Genomic DNA, 24,315 nt, shown 5'->3' with positions numbered 1-24,315 from the left:
TCTGGAAAGAGAAACATGAATCTCAATAAATGAGAAGCAAAATTACCTTGTCAAAGGGAGACGTACTCGAGCGCCCACGGTGTAACACAGCTCTGCTCCCCGGTGGTGTGCAGCAGTGTAGAACATCACTGTACAAGTGCTGTTCAATCAGGCCTGTTCATAGAAGCTAGAACACTGAACACTGAAAACGCAGTCGACATGAACACGCTTGAGTTCTGCTCTGCTGTGTCTGTGCCACCTCTAACCTGTTCTTGGTGCTTCTTAGAGGTGCAGACCACCTTCTTGCATAACAGCTGTTCATAACTTCCTGCTCAGCGCATTCCCACCAAAAGCCTCAGTTTGGGATTGGTTTATATCCACACCACATCTCTTCTTACCTTGGATTTGATTTCTTCTTATGCACAGAAAACACCCTCAGCCACGTCAGATGGTCCCTCTCAAGAAGACTGCTGACAGCCCTTTGCTTCAGGACGCCCTGGGAGGATCTCATCTGTGAGGGCTGTGTGAGAGGACGTCTGCAGGAGAGAATACCCTTCCTGCACGTCCTGGCTGGGGCAGGGCTTATGTTGCGGGCTTTTAGGCAAGACAGGTTTTACTCAGAGGAGTAAGAACACTACCGAGGCAGAGCAATGGAGCGCCTGGCCTCCTTCGGTAGTAAGTACCATAAGATGACATTTGGAAAGAGTTTGCTGTTGTTCAAAGGCATTAGCAGCTGTCTGGGGGAAGGAGACAGAAAAGTAGTGGTGTCTGGTCCACAGGGTCACTTCTTTGATCCCGTTCTCAAGAGCACGAGTACATGAATGATGCAGTGAGAATTCAGGTCTTTTTTTGTATCTACTTTTTATAGTTGGGCTGGTTCAAATCCATTTTCTTGGGTAAAATGTGCCTTATAACTTGACAGTCTGTTTTGACTGTTTTGCCATGAACGAAACAACTTGCAGAGCAATGCTTCGTTCCTGGTTCAGGAATTTGAGCCGAGCCTGAGGTTTGGCCAGGTTACAGAACAGAACAATCCTGTGATGCCTGTGCAGCCACAGCAGTGTGCTCATAAGAGGTACTTGAGGGACGTGGATGGGAGATTGCAGCTGTCTGTGCAGTATTCTCTGCACATAAGATCTTGGGTCTGGTCTTTGATGTACTGGATCAAATCAACCAGCTAGCACAGTTCGATGACTTGTACCAGGGGTCTGATACAGAGACTTCCCTTTGAATCCACTCAGAGAGGTTATGTGATTTCCCTTAGGATGACTGGGCACAAGTGAATTTAGGTGACTGCAAAACTGCAGTGTTTGTGTTGCATAAGGTTTATTTCTGGGTTCACAGATGACCCTTTTGATAAGCCTCCATGCCGAGGTTGCTCATCGTACCTCACAGAGCCCTACGTGAAGTGTGCTGAGTGTGGGCCTCCTCCCTTCCTCCTCTGCTTGCAGGTGAGTGCAAGGATAAAAGCATAAGCATTGATTTCTTTGAGAAGGTCATCAAAAGCCTGTCCAGTGCAAGCTGTTCCAGGAGCACATTAATAACTGGTCTCTGTAAACTCGGATCAACACACTTATTTGCTCAGGGACAGGGAAATGACAAAGAAAATGCTGGAGAAGAAATGAGCCATGAGCAGCTGAAGGAGACCTTTGTAAGGGCATGCAGTCAGCCTGACTCTGTAACAGAGCATGCTGCTGCATGTCTAGGGAGGTATCGTTTCTGTCCTTTTTTATGGCATGGAAAAGAAAAGCCATCATGAAACACCCATTCCCTGTCCCCACACATTTCTTTCCCCTCCCAAATGGATGTCTGGGAAAAAGTTGCCATATTGACAAGAACTATTTGTGACCAGATACAGTTCTTTAGAAGTTGTGTGTGTGTGATCTGATAAGCACAGAAAGTGCTGGTAGGTTTTATTATGAAATAATTAGGTTCTATCCTGTATTATTTAAAAATGGCAATAGCCTCTAAAGCTGAAAGAGGAGCCCAGATATGTAAAACATACATAAACCCATGGGTTGTGTACTGGGGATACTTGTGTTCATTTACCTCTACTTAAAAAACCACAACTGTAACTGTTGAAAACACCTGCATGCTCGTGCTTTTTAAACAGGGAACCAAGATTAAAGGAAAACTGTTTTCAATACTCTCTTGCTGGAACAATCCACTTTACAAATACCACCGAGCTTATTTCACCCACCTGACTTTGCCATAAGTATGTTGATTCACAGGGGTTCTGTCTTGGTGCAAAAGACAAGCAAGATGCAAAGATTTAACACAATTTTAACACAGAATTTCCTACTTTTTATGTTTTTTTCTAAAAGGAAATCAGAAAAAGAGTAATACCTTTTTCAGCCTCTCAGGTGGGCAGGCTTGGGTACCCAGTGGTCAGGGAATACAAGGAAGAAAGAGACAGTTAAAATGCTCTCAGGGCAGAAGTAAGGGCCTAACATCATGCTCATCTTTTGTTCTGCAGTGTTTCACCCGAGGATTTGAATACAAGAAACACCAAAGTGATCATACTTACGAGATAATGGTAAATAGTCCTTTTTGGTAACTCCTACTCTTGAGCTTTCATAACTTCCCAGGAGTTGGACCCTTGCTTACTAATATTGCATTGAAAAGTTAAGTGAAGTGATGCAATTCTTTCAGTCAGAGGTTTAGAATCATCCAAAGAAGAAAAAGTATTCCTTGGAAGCAAAACAAATTGTCCACCTGTAACATAATGAAACGGCGGAGACATTTAAAACTACATCTTTGATTGTGCCTGGATAGCACAATACACCTCACTAGACTTCTTTAAGCATGTGAATCAACTTTTGCTTCTCTATTCTTGTTTTTTCTTGCCCCAAATCAATAATTTTTAAAGCCTTCAGTAATTTTTACTGTGTTTCATAGCATGACACTGTTCAATTGCAGCTGGTTGATACAACATGTAACAGTGCAGCAGAAGATCTATAGTGGCAAACTACTTTTTGCTGTAGTTGATGGCCCAGTGCCCTAAATAATTCAACAATTACTTGATCAGGTTTCATAGGACACAGTAGAAGTTGAAAACTATCAGTATTATATACTGTGTTGCCCTGTAGTTTAGAAGTAGTTCTTGCTCTTCATGTGATGGATTAGAATAGAGGATCACAGCAGTCTTACGTGCTTTCTTCTTCTCTAGACTTCAGATTTCCCTGTCTTGGATCCTAATTGGACAGCTCAAGAGGAAATGGCACTCCTAGAAGCTGTGATGGACTGTGGATTTGGAAACTGGTGAGAATTGAGTGGCTCAGCCAACTTCAGTGAACGATGAGTAGTTTTTCCTTTCATTTCATTGGATCTTGCTAGTGAATCCATGAGTGCACACTGAACGTTCAGTGATTTTCTGTGGGTGAGACACTGATTCAGCAGCTGAAGTGGCAGACTAGGGTAGCAGATTCTGTTTTCCAATCTGCTGTCAGATATACAGGGAAATTGTTAAAGGCTTCTTGAGGGATGCAGGGCACCTCCAGTGAAGAAGTTCCCTCAGTTCACATTAAAGTCCTTGTGTTTTGAAGGAGTTCAGCTATTGCACAAGGTTTTTCTGTGCCTCAGTTTACTTCTACATGAAAACCAAGTACTGAACTTCTTACCTGGGGTGGTTTCAGTTTGCTTACAGCTGACCAGCTGGGTATTGTTATTTTTGGAGCTTTCCTGTTTCTGTGTCATATTTAGGGTAGAGCACTGGAAACATTAAGTATATTTTATGTTATGTTCACATCTGTTGTCCGACAGGATTTTTATGCACTTGTAAATAAAGGAGACTGATAGTCATGAGTTCTCTCTTCTCCTTCATGGAAAAATAGCTGTATTAAAAGTATAGAACTCCAGACTCCACTGGAACAGAACTGTGAATTCTTGTGTGTACAATGCTGTCATGATTAAGACTGAAAGCTGGTTGCAGTTATGTGCTGCAAGTACGCTGTCTAGTACACTTTGCCCTACTTAGCAATACAAGTAACCTTAACTTCTCCCTTAAACATTTGGCTTTTTTCAGCCTTTACCAAATAAAGGAAAAACTGACTTTTCTTCCTGGAATCCTGTGTATCCAGTTTTCAGTTTAACAGAAATTGCAGTGATTGTTGCTGCTGGATTATTGATTGAAAGTCCTCAACTTACCCAGGCGTTTCATTAAGACGAAATAGTTCATGTTTCTGGCCAGCCACTTCTCCAAGAAAGTTTGCCAAAGATTTCTAGACTGTGTTTTGTAAAACTGTTTTGCTGTTGGAAAAAGCCTGTTTAACACTGCTGCATGAAAGGGGAAACCACTGCCCTCCAGTTAAAATCGCAAGAGAAACTTGAGAGGCAAACTGCAATTCCAGACTTCAAATTTACCATTACCTGGAGCTGGTAGAATGTATAAATGAATAGAAAGTATAAAAAGCTCTCAAATCACAATACTCAGGTTTCACACGTACAAAAGATTTGGTATATGCTGTCAGCCAGGGAGTTTCTCCTGTAAAGACAGTGAATTGCATTGCTCGTGACCACCAGAAATGTGAATTGCATTGCTCATGACCACTAGAAAAGGGCTGCCTGGCACTGTTAGCAAACCTGTAAGTATTGGCTCAGTGTTAGTATGCAAAATGTGAATTCAGACAGCACCACAGAGCAGTTGGCTGCACACAATGCCATCACTTTCTTGTCCACAATTACCTTTTCCCACTAGAGAAAGGTAAAAACCCCTCAGCATTTCTGTGTTCTCCATATTAAGCCTCCCCCTCTCCCCACTTCAGGCAGGACGTAGCCAACCAGATGTGTACAAAATCCAAGGAGGAGTGTGAGAAACATTACATGAAACACTTTATCAACAACCCCTTGTTTGCATCTACATTACTGAACCTGAAGCAGGCCGAGGAGGCGCAGCACAACGAAACAGCCATTCCTTTCCACCGTGAGTATCTCCTAGCACATGCAGGGAGCTTCTCCCGAAGATCTCTGCTCTTCCAAAACTGGAATGAGCAGGCTGTGGAGAAAGGCATGCATCATACATTCAGTTTGCTTTCACTGACTGGAATAAAGTTAGTAGTAGGGTTTTCTTCAGGCTAGTAAATCCCTGGTGTATCAAATAGACACAACTGACAGTTCAGTGGGGAAAGGGAGGGAACAGCATGGTCTGATACAAACAACAGGTTCTCAGATCCAGAAGTTCCTGCACAGCCAGTGCAATGGTCACTCACAGAAATGACCACAGCAAAAGCCTGGATGTGCATATTCATTTAAGGGACAGGCTACCTCAAAGCTAATTCACATGTGGCATGGTAAAACAGCGTTTCCTTCATCGTAAATACCAGTGTGAGCTCTCACCCTGGACTGGTTATTTTTGTCTAGACCTTGCGTAGCAATGTTAACTGAGAAGGGACTTGGGCCTTTAAAACCTTTCATCTGATCATCCACTCGGTATAGATGTGATGTGTCCTAAAATCACTCCCTTTAAATTGTCCCTCTCACACTGCTCTCTTTAAAAGTGCCTTTTCAAAAGCTTATGCTAAATTTCATCACTTTAACAGATTTCCAGTTTTCCTTAAATATAACATCTTTAGGATTCCCCCTCCCCTCCATCTAGCACGTGTTCCATTGTAAAGCTCCCCAGAATGGCTGGGTAAAGGGATTGCTTGGTATCTGGAGGTTTAAATTCCATGCTGAAGTGGCTTCAGCTAAAGCAGCACTGGACAATTTTGGTTCTGTCCCTGGCTGTTGTTATTTTATGTGACCTGGGCCAAGCCGTGTTCTCTGTGCCTCAACTTACTTAATCTGTAGCCTGGGACTTCTAATGTTTCGCTCCTTCACAAGTGTGTTGTGAGCCTCAGTCCCTTATTGTCTGTAAAACACTGAGCTCCTCAGTTGGGAAGCACTGTAAAAGATCAGGGTCATGTGGCTTTAATTGCAGCTCTCTAAATAGCACCCAGAAGATGGCAGATTTAGCACCCCTCTTGCTATTAACTAAAAGAAGCTGCATGCTGAGGCCAGGTGATCTGCAGAGGTTTGCTGGGGCGATGCTGAGCTCTGAAATATAGAGTTTACATTTTATAACCTATTTATTACCTCCGATTTCTGCGTTTGACTTTCGAGAGTCCTATGAAGATCTCAGATTACTGTCTTTTTCTCTGGGTAAACTCAGTCTCGCTCTCCATGTAATGCTGAATTAAAGCCCGATCAGGGTGGTTTTCTTCCAACTAATTATTCCCACTTTTCCTGCAAAAGAAGCACCTATTTACAGAGAGTGAAAAAAGCCCTACACAACAACTGCAACCCTTTATGTTTTCAGCTGCTGATGATCCCCCACGGCCTACGTTTGATTCCTTGCTCTCCAGGGATATGGCTGGGTACATGCCAGCGAGAGCAGACTTTGTTGAGGTAAGACTCCCTCTTCTCCCATTACTTTAAAGGTACTACTGAACGCAAGATCGGCAAAGCACACTTGTTTGCTCCTGCCCATAGGTCTTTACTCTTCATATAAAATGAATCAGAGGACAGGACAGTGATCATTAAGGATTTAGTTGCAGAGGTGGTGCTGCAGCCCTGCAGAGCTGTGGGCAGGCATCAAGGAGTCCCTGCCCTTGTGCACAGGGGCTCTACGGCAAGCGTGCTGCTGCCACCAGATGTCCAGCAATGAATGGCTCTTATGTAAGTGGACTAGATGTGGTGAATTAGACGCTCAGCAAAAGGGGTCAGCTTCAGCATGCTTCTGTTTCATTTGCCTTAGAGAAGCACGTATGAGGCTGATCCAAAGATGGCTTGAAAGACCTGCATTGTTTGCAGTGGTTTTAGCTGTGGGCCCAGAGCCCCAGTTCCTATTGCAAAACAAGCTCCCGTACATGAAGGCATGAATTCAGCCATATAGGGGCTTGTTGGTTTTGTACATCTGAGCAGAATTTCCACCCCAGTGTGGGATTCATGGAGATTGCCTGATTAATTCTCATTATCCTATCCCAGCATCCTGTTCTCATTCCAGCCATGGGGGTGCACATCATACCTTCCCTAGTTAAATCTCCCCTGTGATGTATGTTGCTCAAGGATGGAGCTTTGTACCAAACCGTGTATGAGTAAATATCTCTGGTTTCAGTACTTCTATCTGTACTGGAACTTGAGAGCCGTTTTTGACTGCTAGTTAGTGACAATCTATTAATCACTTCTGAACAGGAGTTTGACAACTATGCTGAATGGGATTTGAGAGATATTGATTTTGTAGAAGATGATTCAGACATTTTGCATGGTAAGTCCCATATTTCTGTACATTGTCTGAAAACAATGTTTCAGAGTTGCCCACACAGCATTCCATCAGGTCTCTTTTTTCTCCACACACTAAAGAGTGAATATACATCTATTAATGATCTCAGTTCTGTGTGCTGGGATTTAAACACTGGCATTTCTGCAGTCCTCATTTTCAAACCTCTTTTGAAAGCTCTTAATCAACTGACATACAAATGGTACTTGTATAAAGAATAATGCACTTCACTCACTGCTGAAATACAGCCAGTTGTAAAGGAGAACATAACTGAAACCAGTCTCCACCAGTAGTAGGTCCCTCTTTAGGAAAGACACAAATGATGTTTTATCCAGTATAAACTCCAGAGAAAGCTTAGCTAAGTAGAAGCAAATCATCTGAGATAGGTAGCAGTTTGTCTGGAAACAGGTAGCAGCACATCCCCTTGAATAAATAGACCTAAAGGCCTATTAAAACCAGAAACACCAATGCCTCGACATTACTTCCTCTCCCTGGCTGAAAGATACTCTTTCCATCTACATAATGTTTGTGAGTATCATAGCAAGGCACAACTTTTGTTCTATCCAGAAAGAGGAACACTTTCTTCTCTGGTGCTAATAGCCTATTTCCCCTGTTATATCTGGTTCCTTAGGTCTGTCACTTATCCTAACCTCTGTTAGTTTAGGGGATCTGGTATCAGAACAGGTATTAATGCAGGCAGCAAGCAGGTTATGCAGTTCATGTGCAACACATTGAAACTGTTCTACTCTTGAAGCTGTTTGATTTCCCTGTGTTAAACATGAACACTCACAGTATCATTAGCTGTATGTGACAACGTACTGTGAAAGGGGTGGTTGTTGCATTACTGCTACTGGGTTTCTGTGAACATATCTGCCTTAATACCAAATAACAGGAATTATTAAAATGATGTTTTAATCCATAGAGAAAAAGAGATCATGCTTTTCCCCACAGTTATAAGTACATGCAGTGTTTGAAAGCGCTGTCTTTATGCCCCAGAATTCTCCCATCTGTGTCAGGCAGTTCTAAGCTGAAGCCTCAGCACCCCTTGGAGACAGACAAATCCTGTTACATACAGAAAGTCTTTCCAAACTTAAAAAATCACTTTGAAATTTAGCAGTGCTTTAAGGAATGCAAACTCTCTTGGCTCAGACAAGGTTAGAGAATCGTATGGCAGACTCTCTTCCCTTTTAACATACTGAAACGGGGACTGGCTTGTGGACATGTCAGATTCATCAAGCCATTTCTACGCTGTTTCTTCTTATTACTATTAAAAGACGTATTTTCTTGCTTCCATGTCCTATCCCAAGTCCTGGTAAACTGAAAAAGCCAAAGAATCTCCTGTTAGCACCCAACAGCATTTGCACAGGAGAAGAATGTAAGAAAAGGCAAGTACAGACAGATCCTTTTCCTGGCATATCTTCCACGTTTCCTGCAGTGATACATGTGGAGGCTCCCTGAGCCACAGGTTGTGCTCAGGCCATTTTGACCAAGGGACCTGTCCTCCACGAACTTCACTGACTACTGGTAGAACTGTATGCATTGGGACTCCTGCTCCCATAGCATCCTGCAGCAGCGAGTTCAGCAGTCGAGTTAGGAGTCCTACAATTTCATTATGCGTTGTGTGAATAAAGACTTCCTTTTGTCTGTCAGAGCTGAGCTTTCGCCCCATAATTTCATTGGAGGTTCTCTAGTCCATTCTTCAGTCGTCTCCAGTATTTAGTATGGGATATCAGGCATTTGCCCTGTGAAAACTCTTTGGCAGAGGTTATGGAGCGTGACCAACTACATTTTTGATCTCTTAGCTCAAGAACTCTGGCATCTTCCTTCCCACAGCTGTCCTGGATCTGCCCATGTGAGAGAGTGCCTCTAAAGATGAAGCCCAGGGTCTAACCAGCTGGTTTTCTTTTACATGAGGCCTCTTGGGGACAGAAAGAGCTGGCTTCTAGAAACCTGCGGGATTAGGTCTTGCCCTTTTCCAAGTTAACAGGAAAAAGGAGCTGCATCCTCCCTGTCCCGCAGTTTTAAACATCCCAGGTGCTGACTTTGCTTCATTGCTTGAGAATACTTTGCCACCTGGTTTAGGATTTCCTGCTATAGAAAATGGCTCAGTATTTGGCTCTGACTGCAGGATAATTTCTACGGTCTCCGTTTCTTCCGTTTCCCAAGTCACAGATCAATGCTGCAATGTCTCACTCGCACATAACACACAGGAGGATTTGCTGCTTGCACTGAAATGGAATTCCCCCTTCTTTCCTCTCCCCCTCCACATTGCTCTGCTTTTCTTGAAATGGTGTAACAATCATTCCATAAAAAGCTCCGGATCGGAGCTGCTTGGCCTCTGTCTCCTGATACCATTGCATTTTCCCTGTGTCACCCTGAACAAGTTCTCAGTATTCCCACAGGAAAGAAAAGTGCAGTTAAACACCAGGTGGAAAGCCTCCCAGGCAGCCTTTTAGGAGGACCCCAGAAACCTGTGTTGTGACACACCAGCTCCTCCCACCACACAGGAGGTCACACACATTGTTCAGTCACTTCTCGAACATAAGTGAGATGGCAGAAACGGTGTGAAACCTCAGATTTCAGTTAACTTCTTGAACTGTCAACTTCTGTTCAGTACTTGCAATGTAATAAGTGCATGCCAGCATATATATTGCAGTTGAACACAAATATAATGGATGGATCAAAAGAAACAACCAGTTACAAATCTCAGTCAGCCCAGAGCGCTTGAATATTTCATGAATTACAAGTTTGCCCCAGAATGAATTATAACATCAGTAATTTATCTTTATCCTGGCTTTTTCTGCCCTCTCCTTCTCATGTAAATGATTTTCACTTCTAACACTGGAAAGTAAGTGCTGAAACCACAAGAAATGAGTGGGAATAGACTGCAAATGTGGCTGGACAGCAGGGACATTTCATTGTACAAGATACAAGGCAGTCAATGTCCTTCTAAATACTACATGAATTTATTCTTTCTCTAGTCATAGTCTCCCGAGAAGCTCTGAAGGCAGGGTCCTGCTTTCCTCTAGGGAGGGTGAATTTGGATGGTAGCCATTGCACACACTGGACACAGCCTGTGAACTTTGATTGGTTTGCATTCTTCCCATTATTTGGGCCTTGCATCCCAAACAGGTTCATGAGTGTGAAACAAAGGTCTCACTCATTAGTGCTCAGAAAAGTCTGTGCAGAGCAAATGAGGCTGAAGAGGAATGAAAAGCAAAGAAACTGGTTTGGACACACTCTTGGGAAACCAAAATATTTGGATTCTTTGGAATGAAGAAAGGGGCCTTGAATTCCTGCCTATCGCCGCATCCTTCCGAGCTACTCCGACCAGCTCAAAGGGCCTTATCACTTCCCAAAATGGACACTTTGAACATGGTGTCAGCTTGGATTATCTTAAGCTGCCGGTACAAACAACTGCCTCCCTAGCATAATCCATGGGGAAAAGCACAGGCAAATCATTTTCATTCATACAGCATCTCTTTTCTCATTTCAATGCAGCGTGGAACAGTGTAGTAGCCTGAGTTATTCATGCATTCCAGATTCTGTAATTGGCTGTTCCTGGGTGAATATGTCTATTAAAAACAAAAGCCCCTCCAAAAAGTGCATGTGGCAGCAAATACTAATTTTTCTGTGAGCAGAAGCTCCATTCTTTCCCTTCATTTGCTATCAGGAATTTCCTTCCCTCCCCAGTTGATCCTCATTTCCTTCAGAATCTCGTGCGCTCAGGTGCAAGCCTCAAAAGGCGATGGTTGTAGGTGCGTAACTACTTGTGACATTTATAGAGGTTCTCAGTGCAGTTTCTGCCTGTACTTCTAAGTTCTGCCCACACAAACCCCAGAAATCAAGTGTGAGCTGAGCTTGCAGAGGGTTTAAAGACAGAAAAATATTTCCCATAAATTGGCACCGATTCCACCGCTTAGGAAGAGATTTCATTCATGCTTAACTTGCTGCGTGTCCCGTTTCCTTGGCCCCATACTTAAACAAGGAGAAATCTGCTACCTGTGCTTGTTCTTAAATTAGGAACCTTAAATACCTCTTAATGAAAAGCTTTACAGGTCCCTTCCAAGCCAAAGCATTCGATGAGTCTTGAGCACTGGTTTTACAAGAGAGTCACAAAAAGAACTATGAATATTGTACCCCCCTCCTGTCCTCATGCATAATCTTTTCCTCCTAGATTGACAGCACATCAGGTTTGTATAAATTGAAGGGGTTTATTTGCAAGTAAAGGATCAGCAAGTGTAAGTCAGAACTGTTGTTTCCTGAGCTAACGCACACACAGCCTTTGGGCTTTAGCTGTCCCTGTTTATAAGAAAGTCTAGAACCAGATGAACTGGCAAGGAGCTTCCTGAGCTTTACACAGAAATACCTATTTTAAAATAGACTTATAACCACACTGCTTTCTTAATTACTTATTGAGAGTGCAATCAATAAAGCACCAGTATCAGGTTCGCTCTTTTAACTAGAGAGGAGCAGAATCTGGGTACTGTCACTTGGGTCACCCCTGTTTCTGCAGCACGTTGGGCTCAAAGGGGACATGCTCTTGTCTCTACAGCCTGTCAAGTCTTAAGCCTCTTCCTTCTCAGAGCATATTAAAGTTAAAAAAGCCAACCAAGACAGCAGCCAACTCCACACTTACTCCATGACCTAGAGGTTTGTGTTATTTAACAGAATGAGGGAAGGGAAGGTAGGTGTCTCCTTAGCTTTCCTTTCAAGACTTTACCAAAACCAGTTCATTAACACAGTGCTTACAGGAGAAAGAAGCTGAAGGATTTCTTGAGTGGATCAGCCAGAGTGCATGCAGACAAGAGTTTGGAGAGGATCTGATTTCTAATGAGCATGGCTTTTTCCTGTGCTGCTTCACATTGTCATGAACTATCCTCTTTGTTCCTCTGGCAGACAGAGAAGTTTAGAAGTTAACAAGCTAGAAGTTTGTCGATGTTTTTAAGAACTGCAGCAAAGATCTTCACAGAACTCTGTCTTTCCATTGCTCTGGAGTTCTTGTTCTCTGCAAAGAAGCCTTTGTCCAAAGATGATACCTCAGCTCCTTAAATCTGACAAGTCTGCTTTTCTGGAGAAGGAATACTTAACAATTCCATGTGTGACTGAACAAATAAGTCCCAATAGTGAAACACTCCAAGAAAGAAGATTTCTTAGGATCTACCCAGGTTCATAGGTGCACGCAGTGATGTATTTGGAAGGAGTAAGCAAAAGAAAGCTCCTGCAGAAGGTTATCCTCTAGTGAGTTTATGTCCCTGTAAAATTACCATGGGATATTTGAAACAGCAAAGCAGAGTGACCATTTCAGCCTACCATGAACATAAAAGCTTGGAAATTAGCATAATGCAATGATTACTTATGCATTCTGTAATATTTAGTATTCATTATTATTATTATTACTTTGCAGCTCTGAAGATTGCAGTTGTAGATATCTACCATTCCAGGTTAAAGGAAAGACAGAGAAGAAAAAAGTGAGTTTTCAAGCAGTCACTGTGTTCCTTTGCTTCATGACCACATTTTTGTCCCCAGTGTTGTCCTAATGCTAAACATCGTTATTTCCTATAGCATCATTCCAGACTGTCCTCTATGAGATTTGCATAACAGGCTACATCTTGGATGTGTGGTTCTCCTTCTGGGCACAGATTAAGATCAGGCACATGGTTTTAGCAGTGGTACCAGCCCAGAAAAGGCAGATTAACAGACCCTGATATTTATCTGTACACAAAAGATCCCTACACACCATAACTCCTTTAAACTCTCCAACCAACTCACTAATTGGGAAAAGCCTATTTTCCAGTCCTGTTTAGTGCACAGAAGTCATGTACACAGTTCTCCTCGTACTACTACCCCAAATCCACGTAAATGGATAGCAAACCTGCTAACACACCTTGTAAGTCACACAGGCGTTTTGCAGAATGAGGCTGAAACAGTACCCAAGAAACCAGTCACAAATCCAGGGCTGGGAACCACAAAAAAGAGGCAAATCTCTGTTCTTTTTGTTCCCTATGTAATGCTGAGGGACTGCCCATAATTCATTCTCTGCTTTAGGGGAGGAAAAAGTTGCCAGCCTGTAAGTAATTGCTAAACCCCTACTTTCTCCACAGAAATGGTTGAATCATGAAGTTTTCATTCTTAGGGGCCCCTAAGTTAGTTTTCCCCTCTGCGGAATGAAGATAACCACATTGCTGACGTGAGGTTGAATAGTTTAGTCAGTTCATTTGACAGCTTTTGAGAATGACTCAATGTGTTCATTAACTCCTATTTTAACTTTGGAAGACTTTGTTCAATATTTTAAATGACATCTTGCTGTATTACTCCCTGCTGGAAGAATTGGTAATTTGGAGTAAGACTCCTCCATTCCTTCTCCTTATAATACAGCAGAGTTCTGCTGAGTGACAGGTAGGAGTTGATATGTGTTCACCTTGTTCTTTAGAATTCATAGGTAAAAAAGCATTTGTGGTATAATTTCCATTCTGATAAATCACATCACACTAAAAGAAAGTGCCATGAGGCTCAGTTACATAAACTGGTGTCAGTTTTCCTAAGTTTCTACAGCAGAATGGGACAAAAGCCTGGAAAATGGCACCAAAATGCTGATGTCGCTCTCAGAAAGGCCTCTGTACATGGGACAGCAGTACTCTTTTATACATACTAAAGAAAATGGAATGATTTTGTAGAGCAGATTCCAGGCTGACCTCGATGAGCCCAGCTCTGGAGCATCTCTCCCCATTTGCAAAAGTGGGGTGTTTATCAAATCACCACATAGCAATAACCTCATGACATTGCTGCAGCCTGTGACAGATGTATTTGTCATGCACTTGTAAATCTCTTACCTGCCTTTTCGCTCTGCTCATTTCCCTGATGCTGGCAGGAGCATTTCCAGCTTATGAGTTACCCAAATCACTTCCCTCTTTTTAACATCTAACCTGTCATGGAAAAAATCCTTCCTCCAGAGGGGAAGTTTACAGTCCATCTCTCACCCTTGCTCTAGCAGCAGGACATTTGTCCCTCTCTGAGGCTGGAAATCATGTTTCATGAGACATTACCTCAGTTTTGGATGGAGAAGTTGTAAGACACCACAGATGCAAAATCTGTGCTAAAGAGGCAATTTCAAAGCTTTAAAGCAATTGTAGCTCCCTTTGTGCTTGGTGCTGTCAGGGTTGGACTAATGCACATCACCATCCAAAACTGACCCTGATTAAAGCCATGCTGCATCGCTGCATCACTGCATCATGGTTCTCAGCTGGCCAGCTCAAGGGGTATGGAGAGTTCATCTGTGTTCGGTTTTAGACCCCTCTGAATCAAGGTTTTCTCTGAAGCCTTTGCAGTTATGAGGTAATACACAAGTTAATGCCTTTTATTAATACCACTTTGCTCCTAATTACAGGATTATAAGAGATCATGGCCTCATCAACCTCAGGAAATTTCAGAGTGAGTATCAGTTGTAACTGATTAACTTTAAAGGGGCCTCTACTTGGGAAGCACAGCTTTGCATGTTCCCAGTTTCCAGTGCGCCAGTGTGGTTTATTCATGCTGGACCCTATTCAGATGGTCTGAATTCCAGCAGATTTCCTGCCCTGACCATTTCCAACCAGATGGCTCTAACTATTCCCAGCTCAGTTTTCGTTACTGCCTTGGAATTGCTCTTCAGAAGCATTTTGGGCTCCACTGAGTAGGGAGAGGGATGAAGGTGAAATACAGACCTTTTAAGTGCATCTCACTACATCAGACAACATTTAAACATCATCCTTTATGCTTTCAGAATTCTAAGGGCTGCATAATTGTGTTGCTCTGTACCCAGCAATCTGTAGTTGTGACAGCAAAATGGCCAAGAAGCGTACCAAATCTGGATCTAGGAAGTGTACCAAATCTGGATCTAGGAAGTGTACCAAATCTGGATCTAGGAAGCGTACCAAATCTGGATCTAGGAAGTGTACCAAATCTGGATCTAGGAAGCGTACCAAATCTGGATCTAGGAAGTGTACCAAATCTGGACCTTTGGGCAGATCACAGGGGCTGGTACTCACTTCAGGTTCTACTGCAGTTATTCTCACAGCAGGAGAGATAAGGAGTGTCACTCTTTTCCCTTCCCTAGTTCTGGAAAGGCGATATCCAAAGGAAGTTCAAGACCTCTATGAAACAATGCGACGATTTGCCCGGATTCTCGGCCCAGTGGAGCATGATAAGTTCATTGAGAGCCATGCATGTAAGTATCTGGAGGATTTTAGCATGTATCTTCTGCCATCAGCATAATGAGGGGTTGCATCATCTACAGTCTTTCCTAAATATATACCACTCCTGGAGGGCAGGAGGTTGTTTTTCTCCTCCTCCCCATCTACCTACCTCAGAAAAACAAATGCATTTGTGGTTTCATACATTAAATGAGCAGCAAGTGTTTTTTTTCCACTAAGCTCTGTCTGAGTTCCTTGTTTGATTTCTCAGCTGACTGAACATTCTGGTCAGGAGTTAGAAGTAATATTTTCTTATCAAAAGAGCACTGTTCATTTACTGGGTCTCTGTACCACTGGAAGAACAAAATCCCTAAAGTGCATGTATGTCTGTATTGAGAGATTGGGAGCTGGCAGCAAATGGTGAATTCTTTGAAAGATCCATGTTAAGCTATTACATATCTACATAATTATATAGTACTGTGGTCATTATGTCCCTTACCTTAAAGGGAGAGGCATTGTTCCATCACTGAATCATCTCAAGTCTTTATGCATAATCATAGCATGCATTTAGCCACATTCCAGTAGGAGTCATTATATCCTGCTTAATTCTGTGACTTAAACTGGGAAAATTGTTGCTCATTAGGAGGCACAAAGCATTTAAGCAGTTGTGACTGCATTTTCAGGACACCCTGAGTGAAATACCAAAAGCATGATCCTGCAGAATCAGGAGTCCCACATGTGAGTGCAAGCCCTGGAACCTAGTTTTGTTATTGTAGTGACAGCGAAGTCCTCAAGTTAACCTGAGAGTCAAGCACAGGCATTACCCAGCTCTCCTGAGTAGTATGAATAGCCAAATTGGAGAGAAGCAAACTTGCTCACTGTAAAACTGAGCAATGCCTGGAAGCCAGCTGATAAAAGCTAGAGGTAGTAAATACCTCTGAGCAAAAGAACATGGGTATTTCATCTTACTCACTGCAGGAAAAGAGTTGTCTGCAAGGAAAAGGTTTGGAAGGTCCTGTTATGAAAATCATAATTCAAAGACCATATTGGATGTTATAAGGAGCCTGGATGGAGGAGTTTTTCAGACCTATTGAATTGCCTTCCAGAAAACCTGTGTTATTGTTACTTACCTTGTTCAGGGTGTGGCAAAGGAACTGTCAAAGCATGAAGATAAACTTAACTTGTCCAAGCACACAAATGCTAGAAACAAGTTAAATCTGTGATCAAGGAGTGTTAAACACAGTGAATATGAGATCTGATACAGACTTGTACAGGAAGGTTAGGCTGGGCTGTGGTTCTGTGTACCTGACCCATGCAGACAAAGAAGAAACAGCAACGTTCCTGGTGCACCACAACTCACTGCCACTCCCACTGACCCACATTTGTCTTTTGGCTTTCCCTTCTGCTTGCTCTTGGGGCAAACCAGTGGAATTTGAGCTGCGAAGGGAAATAAAGCGACTGCAGGAATACAGAGCAGCAGGAATCACCAACTTCTGCAGTAAGTACCTGATGCATTATTCAGCCCATTCCCATTCATCAAGGTGTGGAAGGACGATTTTACAACATTTAGGATGTGTTGAATAAAGAGACTTCTTTGGGAAATGCCTGCCTCTTTAACTGAACAGGGCTCTAGCAACAATGCTTCAGTCCAGCTGTGCTTTTTTAAAGCTAGTCTGAGCCATCGGCTTGGAGAATGTGCTGTCTCACTTTGCAAAGAGTCAGAAAGAATACATATGTACATATTGTCATGGCACAGTGCTCCCCAGTGCTTTATCTCTGGCCACTTTCATTGCCTGTCAACAAGTGTGATGTCTGGAGAGAGGCCTAAGACCTCTACATAAACGAAATAGCCTGTTTTATCCTGGCATTGGATCATGGAAGCTTTTTTGTTTGGTTTTTGGCCTGAACTTAACAGGGGATGGGTGCAGGGTGGAATCTGATACCTTCTAATGCCAAGTAGTCGTCATGAGGGAGAATAGCAGAGTCTGGTCCAGACCTAGAGAACAATTTCTCACTTAATTCCTACTGCAGAACAACAACAGCCTGCAAATCTTGCCCAAGGCAGCTGTGAGATGTGGTTTCTGTTTGCCATAGGTGCCAGGACATACGACCACCTGAAGAAGACCAGAGATGAGGAGCGCCTGAAGCGGACGATGCTCTCTGAGGTCCTGCAGTACATCCAGGACAGCAGTGCCTGCCAGCAGTGGCTCAGTCGCCAAGCTGATATGTATGGTTACAGTAAGGCTGTGCATTTAGACCCCTCTGCTCCAGTCAGGTGCAGACAACACATTGCTCTGTGTGATAACAACAGATTCTTTCCCAATTTATCCCAGTTCCAATTAATTCAGCAGAGCAAGAAACTGGGGGCAACAGCAACAGTGCTTGTTGAAGTGCAGACAGGGAGGTGACTGGTAAAGGCTCAAGAGTCTCTGTTTTCTGTATTCTATATTTCAGGACCTGAACTGCTGTTAATAAAATCATAGAGGGAAGTGAGGGCTTTATGGATAGTAATGAGTGCAGAGATGACACTGGAGATGGTTCACATGATTTTAGATGTAGCAGCATTATTAATGTGTAGTCACCCTGCACGAGCACTTTGATTTAAGGAGTAAGCTGCACGGCAGAGGAAGTACATCCTGAATCCACGTGCTCTGACAAGATGGTTTGTCATTTCCCCACTCACTGACTTTTTGTCATCCTCTCCTTCTGGGGGTGCTGAATATGTAGGAATCCTTTCTACTTCAGATCAGGGCCTGGGTTATGCAAAGTGAATCGTGTCATTATTAGAAGCTGGGAGGGGGGGAATAGCCAATACATGCAGTTACTCTTAAAGAAGAAAAACATGAAGGCAATTAAATATTTCCTTTCTTTTCAGTGATTCCGGCCTGACCCCCACGGTCCCAGTTCCTTCAAATTCAGGTAACTGCTTGATGATGATGATAAAAAGCCAGCCATGCACCAGCAGTACTGTTCTGAGAGTGGCTCTTGTGCTTGAGTGCTGAAGCATCAGTCCTCAGGCCTCATGGTTAAGCTCTGTGTAAGTCTGCCTTAATCCACAGCTCATTCCACCTGCAGATCCTGTAGGATTTTTTGCTGAGCTTCTAGATCTTTCTGGCTACAGGTGGAAAACCCATCCTAGAGCTACATTAACAAGGCAGGAAAGAATTTGCATGTGGGAACAAAGTTTTGTCTTTAGAAGACGAAGGTAATCCAGGGCTTTAATGGAGCTGTGTAGCACATGCCGTAGCAATAGGAGCCTGACAGAAGGCAGATGTGGGAGTGACAGAATGAGATGGTACAGGCTGCCTGTGCAACCTCAGTTTTCCTTTTCCATGAATATGCTTTTATATTCTTTAATTCTATAATCACAAATTATGGTGGGTTTTTTTTTCCATCAAGAGAATCCCTACTTCTTTCAGTGCCCAGAAAGGAGATTCAGGGCTCAAAGCCTTTATGAACAAGACTTCTACAAAACTCCATCCTGTTTGTTGAGGTCACAGGGTAGCACGCAATGAATTAGACTAGAATAAAGTTTTACTATAAGGCTGTTAAATGTTGCCAGGGAAAACTGGCTTCTGGCTCTGTCTCTATAACTAGTTTTTATGTGGATGCTGGTAAACTCAGAGGGGGACACTGAGTCTATATGTTTTTCCCCATTCCTGCCAGAAGCCTTGGAAATTTGGGTCAGAATACCAAGCAGTTAGTCACTGCAGTTTGCACTGTGTTTTAAATATGTTTGCTAAGATCTGGTTCTTTGGAGAGAAAACAGCATTGTGTATCTCAGGGCATGCAAAGCCCGTGAAGCAGGGACAGCATCCCCCAGCTGAAGGGCTGGTGTGAAGAATGAAACTCACTTCTTGTCGAGAATGCAGTGGCCCATGAAGGTGAAAAGCCCAAGAGAACATGGATTGTTGTGCCTGTGGAGCTCAGATAGCAGGCAGTGTTTACAGCCAGCATCACATGTTGAACAAAACCCAAACAAAACACCATATAGTTGCTAATTGAGCAAACATCCTGCATAGTGAATAAGGCAAGGCTACTGCAGGAAAACTGCCACGTGTCTCTGTAATTAAAGGCTGCATCATACTGAATATACAAGAGAGCAAATTAATGTTGTTTAACCTTACTTCTAGAGAGATCTTGACTTTACAGCAGTAATATGTTTTCTTTAATGTAGTTTGTATGCATTTCCTAGGTTTATAAGAGAGTAGAAATCAGATTCTGGCATGGCTCATCATAGCATGCTTGTTCTGGGCTATAGAAAGATGGAGCAGCACTGGGAAATACTATTAGCAACACAAACCAACCAACCTACAAGCAGGCAGCTCTTGGAGAGCAAAGTTTATGACCAACAGTGAAAGAGAGAACTATCAGTACTGTTTTGTGTCATAACAGAAAGAAATCCACAAACTGCATTGGCTTTGCAACATCTGCATCGTACTTGGGGGCATCTAAAGAACACTGCCTCATGGAGCTGTCAAATGCCAGAGAAACTGGCTGCTAATCCCAGCAATAGGTAATCCCAGCACCCTTGCAGAGCACACCCTTTCACACCTACGGGAGTCAGCCCTGCACCCTGTGCACACCCTCCATGCAGCACCCACCTCCCTGATTTGCCTGGAGGAGTGCTTTAGTCAGGAGGTTCAGCCCAGTTTAAGGAGGGTTGGTGCTAATTTGTCTTTCAGTTCCTCCTAAAAGCTAGCAAGGCAGAGTTAACAGTGTGAGAGTCTCATGTGTTCACAGCGCTTTGTCACTTCCAAACTCCTGCCTTTTATCAGATCAGTGCAGTTTTTGTTAAGCCCTGAATAACCCTGCTATAAACACTTGGATCACACTGGGTTAACATCCCGGATTGAATTGCCTCTGTGCTAACGCAGGTAAGAAACAGTCACCACCAAAGTGCTCAGAGTTACTCACTGGTTTCCACGTTGCCTCCGCAGGCAGACGGAGCGCTCCACCGCTGAACCTCACGGGTCTCCCAGGGACAGAGAAACTGAACGAGAAGGAGAAGGAGGTGAGGAAAGGCCTGGAAAGATACACCTATCCGAAACACCACCTTCACAGTGCAGGCGTGCTCACACCAGCTGTCCCCTGTGCTCTGACTATCACCCCGCTTACATGCCCTGTCTATGCTTCATTCAGGTTTTCCAGTTGGCTTCTTAATTTCAGCTACTGTAGCAAATCAGCTTGTTTAGCAAAGACAGGCAGAGAGCACCGAGGTGCTATTACAACATCGACAGTGTGATCTCCTCTCTCTGTCTGTTGTGAGACTGGGCTGAGCAGAAAGGTTGTTTTTACTTAATGAACATTGTCTTTAAAACAGGCAGAGGATTCAAGGGCTTCACTGGACACATCATTGAACCTATAGCAGAGCTCTGTGTTAAAGGTATCTCCCAGCCAAACCCCAACCAGTTATGGTAGCTTTTTCCCAGCAGCACTCATGTGAACCATGGAGGCATAACAGGGGAAAGCCATGGAAAGAACACCACCCTGTTTCTGGTTTAAAGGCACATACCAAGGTTTTTGTATGCACATGTGGCAAAGAATAGAATCCGGTTTTCTTTAAGCCATGGGTTGTTAGCTCAGCCTAGTGTTACAGTTTGCAGTCCCATACCCTCGCCACAGTCACCTATAGCCCTGTTCTTTAATTCAGTGAAAGGCAACACCAGAAAACTATTGAAATAAAAGATGATTTCTTTCTCTCAATAGAACTCGTAACCTGCCCTTAACCACAAGCAGATTTCAGTGTATGTGAAACACAGATGAATTTCAGATTTCTCCCCTCTGTGTAGAAGCTGTTTCCCCTTCACTGGAGATGGCAGCATTAAAAATCAGATCACAGATTCACCATGGAACATGGCACTTCTGGCTCCATTCAGCATATAAATAATTGTGACTAGGACATTATAAAGGGAATCTGATTTCCTTGTGAGCTGAGACAGGTCTGAGTCCCTCTGAATTCTGCAGTTTCCCATCAATGAGGAACAAGCATTAAGCATTTCCTTATTAAAAGGAGGAGACAGCCACTATTTCCATCGGGAGTAATACAACACACCAGCTAGAAGGCAGCTGGTATTTGGGAGCTAAATGGGAACACTGCAGCCCAACAGCAGGCTTTTGAAAGCAATTCCTTTTACCAGCCTTGCAACCACATCATGCCCTCCCTGCACAGTTTCCATCCCAGCCTTCCAGAGGGGGCTGTGTGCATCGCTGCTTTTGTAGAAGGGTATTAAAGACTTAGGCTGCAGGGGATTAATAGCCAGATGCCCTCCCTGGCTCTGCTCCAGCGTGCCGAACTGCTGGTTGCAAGTCTCTTTGGCATGTGTGCTTCCCTTGGTTTGCAAAGAACACCACCCACACAGGACACACTCATAGTTCCGCTCCTGTGAGCCGCCAGCTCGCTTTCATCCTCCTAGTTTAGTCAGGAATGGTTTTGAATGCAGCAGCCAACAAGCTCCTCCCCTCCCTCCCTACCTGTGGCTGGAAACAGCTCGCAATGCCATTACCGTGTGTGTGTGTCCCTGCAAAAACACACCTTGAAGGTGCTTTCAGAAGAGCATTCCCAGTGTTACTCCCCCAACAGGGATCGCAGAGTGAAGGAGTGCGATGAGTGTTTATTAACTCCACCTTTTGTCTTCCAGCTCTGTCAGATGGTGAGGTTGGTCCCTGGAGCCTATTTAGAATACAAAGCTGCTTTAGTGAACGAGTGTAACAAACAAGGAGGCCTGAGACTGGCGCAGGCCAGAGCGCTCATCAAGATCGATGTGAACAAGACCAGGAAAATCTATGACTTCCTGATCAGGGAAGGGTACATCACCAAAGCCTGAGGACAGACACGGGTGCTTGGACTGGAGCACACAGACGTGAAGCAGCTCTGAAGTCACTTTGACAGCGCTGAAAGGTTTTAACAGTGTTGAATGAAGGACATTTCCCTTTGTTTAAAATCTTTTGGGGCTCTTTCTTTTGGTAAAAACAAGAAGGGAGCTGTGTTAAATTGTATGAAAACTGACATCTCTTTGTCTGGTTTCCTTTTGACTCCGCTGTTTAACACCGCTGTTGTCAGAATTCCAGTGCCACATAGGGCTGGGAAGAATCATATGCCATATGAGCTGCTCTTGAATGTGAATGGGCATTCGTTTCTAACACCTCTTGTAACTAAAAAGAGAAGCACGGTACTTTCATGCTGGCAGTGACCCAGAATGAGGACAGAAGAGCAGCACATAATGAGTCACACTTTGACTTTGTGTGAGTACAGGGGTACAGAGATGCCATCCCCTCCCTTCTTGTCCTCTCTCCTAAAGCAGTAGCAGCTTTCAAAGGAGAAGACACTTGCCTGAGGGTGTAAAAATAGAGCCTGGAGTGGTCCAGTCTTTTTAACTTAATTGTGACAAAGGATGGGAAAGGACATTGCAGGGCAGCTCCTCAACAGTTGTTGCTTTTATGTGATATTAGCACAGAGCACAGCAGGAGAGCGCTGTACAAACCAATAAGCTTCATCTGCTCGCTCCCTGATTTGCGATTGTCAAGTTCTATCTAATCCCTTGGTTTAAGTCCTTGTTGCTCCTGCTTGCTGGAAAAGCTGGATGTTACAACCAGAGCAGCCTTCTGGAACGTAAGTATGAAGATGCTCAGGGCCCCGGCCTTCTCTCACTAAAGAGAGTAAGCAAGGAGCACCACAAACCACCCAGAGCACACTGCAGCCCTTTCAGGGGCCTTACTCTCAGCTTACCACATTACCCAGTTAATGAAGAAAGCAGTGATGAGCTCCAAGTTACTACACACGCACTCCCCACCCCGTCACATCAGATGATCACTGCACAACTTCAGTACAGGCCATTTGTGTTTGGAAATACAGCTGGATGATGAAGACTCTTCTTTTCAGATGCGGCTTGGCACGGTTTACTAGACAATAGAGTCTTTATCAAAGAGCTTCCATTCCATTAATGCTGCAGTAACGTCCCTTAAGTAACCTAACAGCCAAAGCAGGTGGGGTGTTGGTGCTCTCAAGTTTGGGATCTCATGGAAAAGCCTGAGCTACAGCTGTATCAATGCCTACTTAAGGTTCATTTCCCCAAGAGTAATTGCCCTGTGTACCTGAGGTGCCATTGAATGTGAAGTATTCTGGTTTGTAATAAAATCAAAATGACTTGAAACAATCTTACAGCCGCGTTCCTGGACTCTGAGTGAGACTATAAAGGTCAAGCAACTGCCTGTATCTATATCCATCAGCTTCACACCATGAGAGAGGAGAGAAATACACAACAGTGGTTGCATGGATCACTAAAAAATTACCTAGAAAATAGTAACACTTAAAGAAAAGCAGCAGTAATAGACTACATGGGGAAGATTAAGGGCTGTAGAAATCAAGACTCTCTAGATTGAACAACGAGGGAAGGGACAAAGTAAGCTGTAAATCCTTGGGAATGTTTTTCCCAGTTGTCACCAAACAGCCAAACTACTTTCCTCTTGCCCAGTCTCCTGTGCCATCACTGGTACGAGAAAGCAGTAGGTGAGCTAAATACACTGGTCCCTGCTGCAACCATCCCAAAACCTGCCACATCCCTACCCAGCAAACCTTACTGATGTTGCTGTGTCCCAAAGGGACCACAGCAGGACTCTGAGTGTGACCAAGCACTGAACTGCCCAAACCCAAGCTGAAAAGCCAGGAGAGGGAGGCAGGACATGAACCTCTTCACTCAAGGGCTTTCAAAGCACTTAAAACTGAATAAAACCCAATGAAGAGACAAGCAGACCGACCCAAACACTGCAGCTGAGGCTCCGAGCGGGCTCAGCTGTGCTGCTGGTTTCCAAACAGAGCCCGCTTTCTGCAGGAGGCTCCTGCAGCGCACAAGGGCTCAAGCCAACACCACCAACTCCCTGCCCCTTCAGTGACAAAAGCTGCTGGTGCTT

General features: G+C 43.7%; 1 protein-coding gene across 2 annotated transcripts; it reads left to right on the top strand.

Moving 5' to 3' along the window:
- The first annotated feature begins 380 nt into the window (after positions 1–380).
- On the top strand, positions 381–23,566 carry TADA2A (transcriptional adaptor 2A). Of its 2 annotated transcripts, XM_061469992.1 has the most exons (15): positions 381–654; positions 1,324–1,430; positions 2,456–2,515; positions 3,149–3,240; positions 4,743–4,900; positions 6,275–6,363; positions 7,150–7,222; positions 12,642–12,705; positions 14,622–14,665; positions 15,330–15,440; positions 16,832–16,903; positions 17,500–17,632; positions 18,281–18,324; positions 20,346–20,419; positions 22,047–23,566. In XM_061469992.1, exons 1-15 carry the CDS (start codon positions 630–632, stop codon positions 22,230–22,232), a joined length of 1,332 nt encoding a protein of 443 aa, XP_061325976.1. In that variant the 5' UTR covers positions 381–629; the 3' UTR covers positions 22,233–23,566. The 2 variants fall into 2 exon arrangements, with proteins under 2 accessions (XP_061325976.1, XP_061325977.1); XM_061469993.1 differs by lacking the exon at positions 2,456–2,515.
- Positions 23,567–24,315: the final 749 nt, after the last annotated feature.

This window comes from Pezoporus flaviventris, unplaced genomic scaffold (genome assembly GCF_033815535.1).
Source record: "Pezoporus flaviventris isolate CSIRO_AGI_PZ_B2104156 unplaced genomic scaffold, CSIRO_AGI_Pfla_v1 ptg000063l, whole genome shotgun sequence".
Lineage (NCBI taxonomy): Eukaryota > Metazoa > Chordata > Aves > Psittaciformes > Psittacidae > Pezoporus > Pezoporus flaviventris.
The sequence above is the reverse complement of the archived record's forward strand: the minus strand, read 5'-3'. Positions and strand labels throughout refer to the sequence as shown.

What these genes read in the sequence shown, in the direction of transcription:
- TADA2A (XM_061469992.1), top strand. Translation starts at nt 630, where the DNA reads ATGGAGCGCCTGGCCTCCTTCGGTA. An exon ending in GACTGTGGATTTGGAAACTG is followed by an intron (nt 3,241 to 4,742) that starts GTGAGAATTGAG and finishes TCCCCACTTCAG; the next exon opens with GCAGGACGTAGCCAACCAGA. An exon ending in GTTCATTGAGAGCCATGCAT is followed by an intron (nt 15,441 to 16,831) that starts GTAAGTATCTGG and finishes GGGGCAAACCAG; the next exon opens with TGGAATTTGAGCTGCGAAGG.